At 37.1% G+C, this 13033-nt stretch overlaps 1 protein-coding gene across 1 annotated transcript in view; it reads left to right on the plus strand.

Moving 5' to 3' along the window:
* PTPRE (protein tyrosine phosphatase receptor type E) overlaps positions 1 to 13033 on the plus strand; it is a 139359-nt gene that overhangs the window by 74183 nt on the left and 52143 nt on the right. The window contains exon 3 of the mRNA XM_087725982.1: positions 9139 to 9245. Within this exon, the coding sequence (XP_087582108.1) occupies positions 9146 to 9245 (100 nt within the window). The 5' untranslated portion in view covers positions 9139 to 9145. The remainder of the gene's footprint in view (positions 1 to 9138; positions 9246 to 13033) is intronic.

Raw genomic sequence — 13033 nt, forward strand, 5'->3', positions numbered from 1 at the left:
TAAATTTGTGCTATGCATTGGAATAATTGAACAATGTAGGCATTATACTTTTGATGCTTATCATTTTTAGAACCTGAGTTGATACAACCATATCTATCCAATATTAATTCAGTGCATTTATATTCTGTCCCATCCAGAGACATCCAGACTATTTGTGAAAGTAATCACTGTCGCAGAGTTCATTGTGTACAGTTAAATGTTGTTATAATGATGTGTGAGAATAATCAGGTTGGTTTAAGTGTTTAGGAGTTTATATAATATAACAAGGTATTTAACGACAGAGATTAATGGAGCCGGTTTGGTCTAGTGATTAAAGCAACAAGCTAGAAACCTGGAGACTGTGAGTTCTAGTTCTGCCTTAGGCATGAAGGCCAGTTGAGTGGCTTAGGGTCCAGGCCAAGTCACCTCACAGGGTTGTTGTGGGAAAAATAGAAGGTGGAAGGAATACTAGGTAAGCTTACCACTTTGAATTATTTATAAAAATAAGGTGTAGTAAAAATAAACATATAAATTAATTTACAACACACACACACACACACACACACACACACTCACAGACAGTGTTTTCTGTCAAAGCACTTAATCACTTCCCTGGCTCAGCTGATAAAGGGAGAATTTGTGGCTTACAGGTTCTATCTATCTATCTATCATCTATCTATCTATCTATCTATCTATCTATCTATCTATCATCTATCTATCATCTATCATCTATCTGTATCTATCTATCTATCTATCTATCATCTATCTATCTATCTATCTATCTATCTATCTATCTATCTATCCTATCATCCATCTATCTATCTATCTATCTATCTATCTATCTATCTATCTATCTATCTATCTATCTATCTATCTATCATCTATCTATCATCTATCATCTATATATCATCTATCTATCTATCTATCTATCTATCTATCTATCTATCTATCTATCTATCATCTATCATCTATCTATCATCTATCATCTATCTGTCTCTGTCTATCTATCTATCTATCTATCTATCTATCTATCTATCTATCTATCTATCTATCTATCTATCTACCTACCTATCTATCCTATCATCCATCTATCTATCTATCTATCTATCTATCTATCTATCTATCTATCTATCTATCTATCATCTATCTATCATCTATCTATCATCTATCTATCATCTATCATCTATATATCATCTATCTATCTTTCTATCTATCTATCTATCATCTATCATCTATCATCTATCATCTGTCTATCTATCTATCTATCTATCTATCTATCTATCATCTATCTATCAATCTATCAATCTATCATCTGTCTATCTATCTATCTATCTATCTATCTATCTATCATCTATCTATCTATCAATCTATCATCTATCAGTTGTCATCTATCTATTTGAAAGGGATTATAATATATATTTAATTTTACACATGTTAGCAGCTGCTGGAATTGTGTTTGCACAACAGTGGAAAAACATAAATATTACAATGTGCAGGAATAAATAAATTTGACAAAATCAAGAAGGCTTTGAATACTTTTTCACGTGGGATTGGTTTTAGCAATTGCCAACTAACAGAAACAGAAATTAGAAATCCAAAAGTATGAAAGAAAACACCAATTATGTAAGGGAAGTCCCTAAAATGTATAAGGAAATATTACTAGATCATTATTAATGCGTAGATAACTGCAGGACATTACACACCCACCAGTGGTGGTTTCAAAAATTTTTGGAACCTCTTCTGTAGGTGTGGCCTGCTTTCCGGGTCCACTGGTGGAACCTCTTCTAACCAGTTCGGTAGATTTGACGAACCGGTTCTACCGAATAGGTGCGAACTGGTAGGAACCCACCTCTGATCTCCTTGTCCCAATGGATTTCGTGCTTTGCAACTGTTGAGCTCACAGTGTTTTGCTAGACTACTTGCAGCCAGAGGCTGCTGGAGGTCTCTCTGTGTGTGTGTGTTTGTGTGTGTGTGTGTGTGTGTTGTGTGTATGATCACTTTGGTCTGGGACTTGCCATAAACCTGGGAGCATTTAGGGAAAAGATGGAGTGATAATATCACATAGATTACTACAATGCACTTTAGTTTATCAAGATCTCCAGGTGCCTAATTGCAAATAGGCCAGACCCAGTTTAGCATAATTATGTTCAACTTGAGTACAGGCACCTTTCAACTTACAACTATTCATTTAGTCACTGAAGTTACTTTGATACTGAAAAAAAGTGACTTATGACCATTTTTCATAAGACCATTGCAGCATCTCCACAGTCATGAATTTGGACTCTTGGCAACTGATATGTATTTATGACTGTTGCAGTGTCCCGGGGTCATGTGATCACCTTTTGCAAACGTTTGACTAGCAAATGCAATGGGGAAGCCAGGTTCACTCAACCGTGTTAATTATCTGAACAACTGCAGTGATTCACTTACCAACTGCGACTAAAAAAGGTTGTAAAATGGGGCAAAACTCACTCAACAGTTGTCTTGCTTAGTATTGGAAATTTTGGACTCGATTGTGGTTGTAAGTCCAGAACTACATCGAGTGCCTTTAGGTTTTTAGATACTAGTCCAGAGTGGGTTCCTACCAGTTCGCACCTATTTGATAGAACCGGTTCGTCAAATCTACCGAACGGGTTAGAAGAGGTTCCACCAGTGGGCCCGGAAAGCAGGCCACACCTACAGAAAAGGTTCCAAAAAATTTTGAAACCCACCACTGGCAAGGATCTTGTAACTTGACAGCTTTAAGACTTGCATGCTTCAATGCCAGAGTTTCTGAATAGCTACTTGGACCGACCTAAGTACTAATTCATAATTTCATATCCAGTCACATGGGTGGCAAGCCACTCCCATCCGGTCACATGGGCAGCAAGCCACTCCCATCCAGTCACATGGGCAGCAAGCCACTCCCATCCAGTCACATGGGCAGCAAGCCACTCCCATCCAGTCACATGGGTGGCAAGCCACTCCCACAAAGGACGCCACACCCACAGAGTAGGTTCCAACAATTTTTGAAACCCACCACTGTACTAGTCAAAGGACTTTTTATTATAAATCCTGAACATAACTCCAGTGTTGATTCTAAAAGAACTGCCCTCTCCAAGGATGCTGGCTGAGATATTCTGGGCCTCAAAGTGTCCCACATCTTTAAGTTATTATAGTTGACAAACACTGCTTTAGGGAAGGTGTTTGTTCCCTGATGGACTGAGAAATGGCAGTATAGGAGCAATTTTTCTCTGTAGATGCTGTCTTTCTCCTTTTCCTTTTGAAGTGAATCTTTGTAAAATTCCGTAGGTTGAAGGACGGTTATCCGCTGTTGTCCCTGAAGATTATAATTTTCTGCTTTAGCTATTAGGTGACTTGTCTGGCTGCATAATTTTATGTTGATTTTTATAGTTAAGAGTTTATTGATGTGGCTCTGTCAGCCGTCCAGAATCTGGTGGAAAGGATGGCATATCAATGAGTAAAAATGAATGTAGGTTGCATTCTGAATAAGGCAAGAATCACATTTGTAACCACAACCACTTTTGGTTCCTTTTGATTGACTCTGCTTCACTGTTCGCGACACTGCTTAAATGAGGGATAATGTAAACATGGGCGCAAGCTGCTTCAACATATAGGTGCTGTGATTTAGTGGATAAAGCATCTATTTGGTTGAAGTTTTTTTATTGAAAATTTTAGAAAAAAAAACTTTTACAAATGTTTACCTCCTCCCCCCTGCCCTCCCCCCCCGAACCCCCCAACCTCCCCCCCCCCCTGGACTTCCCAGAACAAATACAGGGTATAAATCTTTAACAAAGATGTTCTAAAATAAACTTAAAGATAGTTAGTATCATCTTTCATTTGAGCTTTAACTCCTCTTTTGTTAGGCTAACTCTAAACAGATTATATCGTTCCTTGTTTCTTCAGTCATAAACTATCTGGAATTTCTTAGTCCCATATTTATTTTGAGTATAGTCAATCCATCTTCTCCACTCCAGTTTGTATCTCTCATTTGAATGGTCCTTGAGATAAGCTGATATTTTAGCCATCTCTGCTAAGTTTGTGACTTTTAATGTCCATTCTTGAATAGTAGGCAAATCTTCCTTCTTCCAGTACTGCGCCACCAACAGTCTTGCTGCCGTTATTAAATGCAAAATCAAGTTAGACTCTATAACAGTACAATCAGTAGTTATACCTAACAAAAATAACTGAGGGGTAAACTTTATCCTTTTTTAAAGAACATTTTGCATAATCCACCATATTTTTATCCAAAATGCTTTTACCTTTTTACAAGTCCAACATATATGATAATATGTAGCATCAGCACAATCACATCTCCAGCAATAGCAATAGCAATAGCAATAGCAGTTAGACTTATATACCACTTCATAGGGCTTTCAGCCCTCTCTAAGCGGTTTACAGAGTCAGCATATCGCCCCCACAGTCTGGGTCCTCATTTTACCCACCTCGGAAGGATGGAAGGCTGAGTCAACCTTGAGCCGGTGAGATTAGAACCGCTGAACTGCAGATAGCAGTCAACTGAAGTAGCCTGCAGTGCTGCATTTAACCACTGCACCACCTCACCTCAACCTAAAAGCTAAAAGCATTTAGGTTGTAAATTCGGATACATACAGGCCAGTTTTTTTAGGATCTAAATGCCATCTATAAAACATCTTGTAAAAGTTTTCTCTTAAATTCTGGGCTTGTGTAAATTTTACATTTCTTACCCAGATCTTTTCCCATGTATCCAACATTATTGGTTCTTCAAAATTTTGTATTTTGTTGAAGTTTTGAGTGGCTTACCGAAAGAGTTGTGGTGACGCAGTGGTTAAAATGCAGTACTGCAGGCTGATTCTGCTGACTGTCTATTTGCCAGCAGTTCAGCAATTCGATCCTGATTGGCTGAAGGTTGACTCAATCTTCAATCCTTTGGAGGTCGGTAAAATTAGAACCAAGATTGTTGGGGGACAATATGCTGACTCTGTAAATTGCTTAGAGAGGGCTGTGAAGCACCGTGAAGCGGCATATAAGTCTAAGTGCTATTGCAATTGCAATCAAATGGTATAGAAACTTGGATAGTACCACTTCAGCCTGAAGGTCTGGGCTTTATTGTTTGAAAACTGTTGAAGAAAACATGGAAAGTGTTAATAAAATTCAGCAAAACAGTAGGCTAGGATAGCACTGATCATTTTCAAATGTTTATTCTAGGAGCTGGAAACTAGGTTTATTATTTGCATATGTTGTTTAATTTTATACTTATTAAAATATGCATTGAATTGAAACAGCATATAATTAATATCGGCATAATTAGTGTATTGGGTTACAAAATTTACCTATCGGTAATGAATCTATGTACCACACTTATATTTGGTTGGCCAATTATATTTTGGGAAGTGCAGCAAGTATTTGTATAATGTAGTTTGGTAAGCAAATTAAGTAATACTGTAGTAGGTTTATATAAAGATTAATTTACCACACTTATATTTGGTTGGACAATTATATTTTGTGAAGTGCAGCAAGTATTTGTATAATGTAGTTTGGTAAGCAAATTAAGTAATACTGTAGTAGGTTTATATAAAGATTAATTTATGTAGGTGTGGAACTATTGTATACAAAGCATATACCATTACTATGAACTTAAAATAATATAATTGATAACTGCAATATAATCCTCTTGAGTCAGTGTCAGGATGTGGGATGTGCCTTCTAATTGCTAATTAGTGAGATACAGGCAATAATATGTTGTCTCCATATTAGATTCTGCCCTGCATTGAACAGCATTATCATGCTTGAATATAGTTGGGTTTTGATTAAGCTTATGCAATGCAGACCAGAAGTTGCCAGTACACACCAGTACTGCCCTTATTATTAATATTATCAAGGAATATTGTATTGATCAAGGTATAACAACAGCCAGAAACCAAATCTACACCACCTCCATCTTACAAAGAAACGTTATGTCAAAACTTAACTAAAGTTTTATTAAGTATTAGCATCTATGTTGTCTTGCTAATAACAACCATGACATGTAAAAGATTATGACTCAGAATGTCAGAGGAGTAAATGTTAAAAAAAATATAAATTAATGAAGGAAATAAAAAGAAATGCATAGTGTGCCTGTGAAACTAAGAGCGAGGAGAATCATATATGTGGAAAATAGAATGTGTAGACTTAATCATGAATGAAAGGCGCAATACTGGAAGAAGGAAGACTTGCCTACAATTCAAGAATGGACATTAAAAGTCACAAACCTAGCAGAGATGGCTAAAATATCAGCATATCTCAAGGACCACTCAAATGAGAGATATAAACTGGAGCAATACTGGAAGAAGGAAGATTTGCCTACTGTTCAAAAATGGACATTAAAAGTCACAAACCTAGCAGAGATGGCTAAAATATCAGCATATCTTAAAGACCATTCAAATGAGAGATATAAACGAGACTGGAAAAAATGGATTGACTATATACAAAACAAATACGGGACTAAGAAATTACAGATAGCCTATTCTTAAGATTAGGAATAATCTAAACTGCTTAAAGTTAGTGCAACAGGAAGAAGCTGAGTTTAATGCAGAGATGTTATTAACTTCTTTTTTTTATTTCCTTTGTTTTAATATATTTTAGACTGTATTTGTTAAAAACCTATACCGTGTACGGGCTCTGGGAAGTCGGGGGGGGGGAAGGGAGGTGGGGTGTTAGGTGGGAGGGGGGATATATAGTATGTGTTAGATTTTAAAGTAACACGATTGTACTTGTATACTGTTGCTCTTTAATTTCACTGTAAAAATAGGACAAGCTGAATATATTAATAGATAGTAGAAATACACCGAAGGGAGGAGTAGAGGGATAGAAGAAAAAAAAATACAGAACAGATTAAAAAAAAATGAATGAAAGGGCTAAAATATAGCACAAGGTATGAATTGGCATTAATTACATTACTTGGATATGTATCCAAGGAATTGATAAATTAGGGAGAATTGTATGTTTTGCTCCAGTAACCAGTGGTAATGAGTTTTGAGAAAATAGCAACGCTCTTGAGTATATGCGTTCCAGAGGGGAAAAAAAAATATTGAATTAGGTGAAACAAATGGATGTGTGGCGTACAGATGAGAAGGTACAGAAAAATTGATTGGCCAGCCAAGAACAAATAAAAACGGAAACTAGTTTCCACTATTTCACTAGGAAAATATATTTTATGGAATAAGTAGTTAAGAATAAGTCTATTCATGCATATACATAAAAGAGGAAATCAGTTGAAACCATAATTGAATTATGGTAGATCAATTTAACTGTTACTAATGAAAGATTGGGAATGTTAATGAATGACACAAGAAAAACATCTTTCATTAAAGGTAATAGAATGATCAGAGACGGACAGACCATTCGAGGTAAATAAATGGAAGGACTTTTATTTATTTATTTAGGAATAAAAAGAAATAAGAAAAAGACTGAGTAGAATAATTTCCCAACAGAATAAATGAATGAATGAATGCGAAATGGATAGATAGATAGATAGATAGATAGATAGATAGATAGATAGATAGATGATAGATAGATAGATAGATAGATATAGAAGGTGCTTGGAATAGAATAATTAATTAAAAGTAATTACCAGAGAATTGTCTAGGCTTATGCTATAATAGGAAGTAAGAAAGAAGATGCTTAATGGTATACTGAAATGAAAGAGACTACAGATCTGTTTGCATGCGTTTGTGGTCTATGTTTACAGAAATGAGAATGATTCCAACATTGAGCAGGGAATATGACAAGGATTTCCAGTGTCTCTTTCAATATTAAATGTTTGTATGCATAAATGTAAAAGTAATGCTTGTGATAAATTTAGCAAGATGAAGTTATAACAGTGGTGGGTTTCAAAAAAATTTCGAACCTACTCTGTGGGTGTGGCCTCCTTTGTGGGAGTGGCTTGCCGGCCATGTGACCTGGTGGGAGTGGCTTGCCGACCATGTTTTATCTATCTATCTATCTATCTATCTATCTATCTATCTATCTATCTATCTATCTATCTATCTATCTATCTCTTTCCTTCCTTTTGTCTCTCTGACTCTTTTTCCTTTTTTCTTTCATCTCTCTCACTTTTTCTTTCTTTCTTTTCTTTTTTTCTTTCTTCCTTTCTTTCTCTTTCTCTTTCTCTCTCTGTGTGAGTCTGTGTCTGTGTCTGTGTCTGTCTGTCTGTGTGTGTGTGTGTGAGTGAGTGATGGGTTTCAAAAATTTTTGGAACCTCTCCTGTAGGTGTAGCCTGCTTTCTGGGTCCACTGGTGGAACCTCTTCTAACCGGTTCGGTAGATTTGCCGAACCGGTTCTACCGAATCGGTACGAACTGGTAGGAACCCACCTCTGAGTTATAGGTATACTTTTCCATATGGACAATCCCTTTGTCAAGAAAACTTGTGAGCATCCCAAACTTGTGAGCACCAGGGACTGGTTCTGTGGAGAGAAGTTTTTTCGTGGACCAGAGGGGGCATGTGATTTCATGTGCTGCCTGCATCTTGGAGATGGGGCTTCACTTGTTCACGCTGCCCGGGTCCTGGCATGCTGGCATAGTGCTGGTCATGAGGGTTGGAGAGTATCATACTTAATGTATCAAACAATTATGTTTGACAGAAAAATGAATGGAGAAAAAAGTGAAGATAGGAAAATACATTTTTTTTCATGAACAAATGCTGGTAGAACACTGGAGGGTAGGATATGAAATGTTCTAAGGAAGAAGTACGTTGATGTGATTAGGTGATAAACAGAATGATTAAGAACAAATCAAAAGAAATACATGAAAGAAGATTGACAAGAGCAAGACAATGGGAAGTCTTGAGAAAATTGTGTTTGAGTTGAATTGATGGGATCCTCAAAAAGGGAGAAATAAGATGGTTAAAGAAAAAGCATCAACTAAGCAGCATCAAAAAAGCATTTTCTCTTACTTACATTTTCTTGAAACAACACAAGTCTTTAGATCTTGCAAATGAACTAGCAATTAGGCAAAAGTAGAAAGACCACCGGAGACAGAGTACATTTTTATACTAATAGTAAATTAAATTAAGTTCTCCCTCTTATTCTACTAGTAAATTAAATTGAATTATCTGATAGATGTAAGGAAAGTATACTGTTAAGATGACTTTTAAAATACTTGTTTCAGATTTATTTACTTACTTATTCTTTCTTTGGCAGATCCGAGATGGAATATTTTTGTTCAATATTACTAATTTCCATTAGTTTTCGACATTCCAAAGCATTACATGACAATGGAACTGTGTCATATAATGAAACAACAAAAGGTAGGGTGATTTGAAAATGCATTAATCTATATATTTTTCTTTCCAAACTTATTAGACTTTAATTTCCATGTTTTCTAGCAAGCATGAATATTCAGCTATGTATTACTAGAGTGTTTAATGATAATGCATCGTTTAATATTAGTACACTAAAAAACACAACTTAGATCATAAAATGTGAGTATATATAAAATACAATTAGTGAATGAACAAAATGCTTGAAACATAAAGTTACTATTAATTATTATTAACGAGTAATTGGTCTCAATAATGAGTATGCTAAGTTGGAGTGTCTAAAGAGCTGGAAATAGTATTATGATAATGTTATCTTTACTGGGAAGAATGATTCAGATGTATGATTTACATTTCATCAAATAGCACCCTAAAAAGTTGGCTTTTCCAGCAAGCCAGCCTGGCCTGAACAAAACAAAACAAAACAAATTATTGATCATTGTTATTTTTTTAAAAAAAAACATTATTGTCAATTCTAATTGGGTTTGTTTGGGATATTCTATTTAATTTTTTTTAAACTTTTGTATTATGTGTTTCTTTTAATGTTGTACGCCACCCTGAGTCCTTGGGAGAAGGGTGGCATATAAATCTAATAAACCTAAACCTATGTTGATGATTCCTGAATTTGCTAGTACCTTAAGGAATGGATATTTCTGGTTCATTACTTCCATATCTTCAAAACCAAATTCATACTTTCTTCCTCCTTGAGTGGATCGTACTCCACTGATTATGGAAGCATTAGCTATTTATTATAAAAGAATGGTTATCTGTTTCTTCCTCTCCTTTTTAATTTTTACCTATTCCATAATCCAAGCTCTAAATTCCATCCACTCTAATTGGCGAATGAACCTTTTTCAGTTCTCCATTATGCAGATTTGATCCACACTCAAGTAACTTTCAGATTACATTGCATTGCATTTTGAAGAGGAAAGACTTGCTGTAATTATTCTAAATAGTGGTCTTGCTAGATACTAGTACTGTTATAAAGCTGAGTTTTTTAAAAATTTCTAGCAATAACCTTTCCGGCATTTGCAATTTTGGAAAGAATAATGAAAAGCTCATGAACCTGCCAGCTCAATCCTGAATTTTGCAAAGAGTAGAGGTTGAAAGTAACTATGTGCCCACTGCTCTTAATATCTATAGACCAGTGGTGGGTTTCAAAAATTGTCTGAACCTACTCTGTGGGTGTGGCCTCCTTTGTGGGAGTGGCTTGCCGCCCCATGTGACCAGATGGGAGTGGCTTGCCACCCATGTGACCGGATATGAAGATGCCGACGACACTTGTCAGAACCACCTTAAATTACCCTACACACAGCACTGGCATGCATAAGAATAGGATGTAAACTTGTTTTTTCAAAGGCATCTTTGGTTTGCGTTAAAACAACTTCAACACACGCAATGTTCTGATTGCACCACAAACGCAGTAGTCATCCTTACCTTTCACAGAGGCACCGAGTTTTATAAATAGGAGCCTGAGAGTGTAGAATAATCATATCCAAGGACCAGTGGTGGGTTTCAAAAAATTTTGGAACCTCTTCTGTAGGTGTGGCCTGCTTTCCGGGTCCACTGGTAGAACCTCTTCTAAGCGGTTCGGTAGATTTGACGAACCGGTTCTACCGAATAGGTGCGAACCGGTAGGAACCCACCTCTGCTATAGACCTAAAATGATTAGCTTTTGTATAGTCTGATATCTCCCAGATTTGCTTTGATAAAGATCTCATGTCCACTGAAGCAGTCCTATAAGAAAACTAATATCTTTTTTCTGAGCATCCTAGAACACTCCCAAATCTTTGTTGCTTTGGAGTGAAGCCTTACTTCAACAAACTAAATATATTTCAATAGAAAGCTCTTTGGCTGTTGTGACTCTCCTGGGTAATTTTTACTTAGCTTGGGGGGGGGAAAGGCATTGAAATCAACTTAGGAAAATATGACCTCTCAGTTCAGTGGCTAAATTAATCAAGATTAGAGCAGACAACCTAGAATTGAAAGCCAATGTTTCTGATATTGACCTTCACAATGACTGGAATATATCTCTGGTTCATTCAGGGGTGGTATAGATGGAAAACCTTTTACCCCAGCAGATTATGTGACAAACATTCTGAATGTATCCCAGGAAAGAACTTCTTCTTTGGCAAAACCTATGTCCCTCCCTTCGGTTCTATCCGAAGGGTGATATTTAATCCAAGATTGACTACTTCCTTGCCAGCAGGGTGAAATGAAGTCTGTTACTTGTTTTTTATTGTGTTGCCCTTTGGATACAGCTTGACATTTAGATTTAATAGTCCTCTCTTGTCGAATTGTTCTGGCTAGTCTACAGAGAAAATGGTCCTTCTTTTTACCTGATGTGCATTCAGAGCAGTGGTGGGTTTCAAAATTTTTTGGAACCTACTCTGTGGGTGTGGCCTGCTTTGTGGGAGTGGTTTGCCAGCCATGTGACTGGGTGGGAGTGGCTTGACAGTCATGTGACTGGGTGGGAGTGGCCAAGACGATGTCACTGAATTCTTTGCCCCAGTGGATGAACTACAATAAGATTAAAATAAGTACAAAAATAAATAATACTAACTGCAAAAGAAATAAAACAATATTGGACTCAATTGTGGTTGTAAGCTGAGGACTACAGGTAACAAAAAGGACCTCTGCTTTCAACCAACAATGTACAGTCTTTTCAGGAAGGATGAGAAACAGGAAAGATATAAACAAACAGGAAAGATATAGTCTTTCATCCAAAAACTTAGTTCAAGAATGAATGTCATAGGTAGATTCCCAGAGCAATACAGCTTTCCTGTTTCTGCAATTTAGCTCTCAGTTCCAAAAAACAGGAATATATGAATTAGGTTCAGTACTTAGGTAGGTCCAAGTAGCTATTCAGAAGTTAATAGTTAGGGTTAGGTAAAGCAATGGTAAAGCAAGATATGGAATTAAAACAGTGGTGGGTTTCAAAAAATTTTGGAACCTCTTCTGTAGGTGTGGCCTGCTTTCTGGGTCCACTGGTGGAACCTCTTCTAACCCGTTCGGTAGATTTGACGAACCGGTTCTACCGAATAGGTGCGAACTGGTAGGAACCCACCTCTGATTCAGAGGCACTCAAGAGAATAAGCCACTTTTTGGATTTATTACTATCATTAGAACGCCAATGGTTTAGCTCCGTGATGGCGAACCTATGGCATTGGTGCCAGAGATGTCACACAGCACTCTCTCTGTGGCACACAAGCTGTCACTCCAGTTCAGCTCTGCCATGGATGCGCACACACCTCCCGCCGATCAGCTGGTCTTCGCATCTCTAGCGCGCATGCGGAACTATTAAGGAAAAAAAATCACACTCCACCAAACTTGGCAGGGCAAGTTTGGCAACCAAATTCATATTTTCTTCCTCCTTGAGTGGATCGTACTCCACTGATTATGGAAGCATTAGCTATTTATTATAAAAGAAAGCTTTTTTCCAGAGGGACTATAATGTAATAATTCATTAGATTTCTCTGTGCCAGACCTAAACTTTGTGGAGGAAAAAGTTCACTTTCCTCAAAAAGGTGACTTCTAGGTATGTTGTAAGAAGCAGCTTGGAGTAGTGGTTAGGACCATGGTGGGTTTCAAAAAATTTTGGAACCTCTTCTGTAGGTGTGGCCTGCTTTCCGGGTCCACTGGTGGGACCTCTTCTAACTGGTTCGGTAGTTTTGACGAAGCGGTTCTACCGAACTGGTGCGAACCTGTAGGAACCCACATCTGGGTTAGGACATCAGGCCGGAACCAGGAGATCATGAGTTTAGCTAGCCTTGGGCACA

The sequence above is a fragment of the Thamnophis sirtalis genome, unplaced genomic scaffold, assembly GCF_051295495.1.
Source record: "Thamnophis sirtalis isolate CommonGarterSnake01/CBP01778 unplaced genomic scaffold, rThaSir2_p1.2 scaffold_11, whole genome shotgun sequence".
In the NCBI taxonomy this organism is placed as follows: Eukaryota; Metazoa; Chordata; class Lepidosauria; order Squamata; family Natricidae; genus Thamnophis; species Thamnophis sirtalis.